The following is a 2,639-nucleotide window of genomic DNA, read 5'->3' on the forward strand; positions in this document are numbered from 1 at the left end:
GGCCGTAGTGGAAAGTGTTCTGTGGTTCAGGGTTGTTAATGAAATGTTATAACAGCCAATCAGTGAGCTGAGATGATCACAGCCAATCAGTGAGCTGAGATGATCACAGCCAACCCTGGTCCATCAGTGAGCTGTGTTAATGAGCGGTGATAACGGCCAGCCCTGGTGCATTCTGGGTGTGTGTGCAGGTGAACAGGTGAGCAGAGCAGTAATAAGGAGGAGCTTCCTCCAGGTTATTCATTAACAGCAGTAGACTTTACCCCAGCGACGGAGCCAGACACCTGACAACAGGCCGGGAGGGTGGATATATTGTAATTTCGGTAAGTTTGAGATATTCTGATAAAATAAAAAATACCTTTATTGTCCATCTTTGATGTAAATGTTTTTTCCTTTGATAAAATGTTTTTCTTTTGGTCTCCATGGCTTATAAAATGAGTAGTAAACAGGATGTGTTGAATATTGTAATGTTTAAGCAACGGGTGGAGAGGATCTAACTACAATCGTCGGCTGTTGAACCTTTATTTAAACGGGTCATTCTGAGACCAGGGTTGGTTTTTAGATGAGCGTGAAGTTAACGTATTAGCAGACAGGAACGTATGTTCATCAGATCCCACTAACTGACCCGACCCTGAAACCCACGGTCCCCTAGAGACCTGGTACTGACCCTAGAGACCTGGTACTGACCCTAGAGACCTGGTACTGACCCTAGAGACCTGGTTCTGACCCTAGAGACCTGGTACTGACCCTAGAGACCTGGTACTGACCCGACCCTGACAACATGGATGGTTCTGTACGCTGCAGTATGTGTGTGTGTGTGTTCAGGACCAGTGTGTGTGTGTTCAGGACCAGTGTGTGTGTGTGTGTGTGTTCAGGACCAGTGTGTGTGTGTGTGTTCAGGACCAGTGTGTGTGTGTTCAGGACCAGTGTGTGTGTGTTCAGGACCGGTGTGTGTGTGTGTGTTCAGGACCGGTGTGTGTGTGTGTGTTCAGGACCAGTGTGTGTGTGTTCAGGACCAGTGTGTGTGTGTTCAGGACCAGTGTGTGTGTGTGTGTGTGTGTGTTCAGGACCAGTGTGTGTGTGTTCAGGACCAGTTCTCTGATTCCAGCAGCAGCTTCACCTGACCAGAGTGAAGATGAGTGACATCGACGACGACAACGAGATCTCATTCGCTGTGAAGGTGAGCCAATGGTAGAGGAGGTTTAACCGTCACATGACGGCAGGTCAACTGTCTCGCTATGATGCAGATGAAGAAGTGTTTCTGACGCACAAGACGTATCTAGTTTTCACTCATGGTATTATTATACACACACCTGACCAATTACATGAGCCTCTACTGCCACCCTGTGGTGTTGTTCAGAACAGAAGTCATGTCATGTCCGGCAAAATCAAACATGCAGTGTGTGTGTGTGTGTGTGTTAGTTCCTGGGCCGTGTGGAGGTGGTCCGGCCAGATGGTGTGCGCGTCCTGACTGAGGCGGCTCAGAGCCTGAAGGTCAGATCTCCTCTCTCCTCATCTCCTCTCTCCTCATCTCCTCTCGTCACGCTCATGTTTGAGTTGGTTTAGCAAACGGTTCAGCATCATGTCACATGACCTGTTCAGTGTGTCGGAACTGGACCTGCTAGACATTACACACCCATTCACTCATCTGTCTGCTCTGGAATTAACACCTACCTACCTTAACCCTAACCCTAATAACTACTGTATTTTAAAAAGGTCTGTTTGTGTCATTTTTCAAAAAGTCAGATGCCATGAATGTCTTACTCCCTCCTCCCCTCTTCTTTTCTCCCCTCTCCTTTCTTCTCTCCTCTTCTCCTCTCTCTACTCCTCACCTCCCTGCTCCTCTCTACTCCTCTCTACTCTACTCCTCACCTCCCTGCTCCTCTCTCCTCCTCTCTACTCTCCTCTACTCCTCACCTCCCTGCTCCTCTCTACTCCTCTACTCTCCTCTCCTCCTCACCTCCCTGCTCCTCTCTTCTCTCCTCTACTCCTCACCTCCCTGCTCCTCTCTTCTCTCCTCTACTCCTCACCTCCCTGCTCCTCTCTCCTCTCCTCTCCTCTCCTCTCCTCTCCTCTCCTCTCCTCTCCTCTCCTCTCCTCTCCTCTCCTCTCCTCTCCTCTCCTCTCCTCTCCTCTCCTCCTCTCTACTCTCTTCTTCTCCTTCAGCTGGCTGACAGAGACTCTTCAGAGAAGTTGCAGAAGAAGAGCAAGGTGTCTCTGTTTCTGTCTGTGAGCGGCATCGACATATTAGAGCACAAGTCCAAGGTGAGAGAGAGAGAGGGAGGGAGAGAGAGAGGGAGAGAGAGAGAGGGGGAGAGAGAGAGAGAGAGAGAGAGAGAGGGAGAGAGGGGGAGAGAGAGAGAGAGAGAGAGAGAGGGAGAGAGAGAGAGGGAGGGAGAGAGAGAGAGGGAGAGAGAGATAGAGGGGGGGGAGAGAGAGAGGGGAGAGAGAGATAGAGGGGGAGAGAGAGAGAGGGAGGGAGAGAGAGAGGGAGAGAGAGATAGAGGGGGGGAGAGGAGAGAGAGAGGGAGAGAGAGATAGAGGGGGAGAGAGAGAGAGAGAGGGAGAGAGAGAGAGAAGGGGAGGAGAGAGAGAGGGAGAGAGAGGAGAGGGAGAGAGAGAGGAGAGGAGAGAGGAGAGAG

The 2,639-nt window shown here is 50.5% G+C and overlaps 1 protein-coding gene across 1 annotated transcript in view; it reads left to right on the plus strand.

Annotated features, from left to right (window-relative positions):
- The first annotated feature begins 276 nt into the window (after positions 1-276).
- The window catches only part of LOC311315600 (PTB domain-containing engulfment adapter protein 1), a 7,523-nt gene continuing 5,160 nt past the window's right edge, over positions 277-2,639 (plus strand). Inside the window, exons 1-4 of the mRNA XM_084446278.1 lie at positions 277-320; positions 1,106-1,177; positions 1,420-1,491; positions 2,164-2,262. Coding sequence (XP_084302404.1) covers positions 1,133-1,177; positions 1,420-1,491; positions 2,164-2,262 — 216 coding nt within the window. The 5' untranslated portion in view covers positions 277-320; positions 1,106-1,132. The remainder of the gene's footprint in view (positions 321-1,105; positions 1,178-1,419; positions 1,492-2,163; positions 2,263-2,639) is intronic.

Source organism: Borostomias antarcticus (assembly GCF_949987555.1).
Source record: "Borostomias antarcticus genome assembly, chromosome: 11".
NCBI lineage: Eukaryota > Metazoa > Chordata > Actinopteri > Stomiiformes > Stomiidae > Borostomias > Borostomias antarcticus.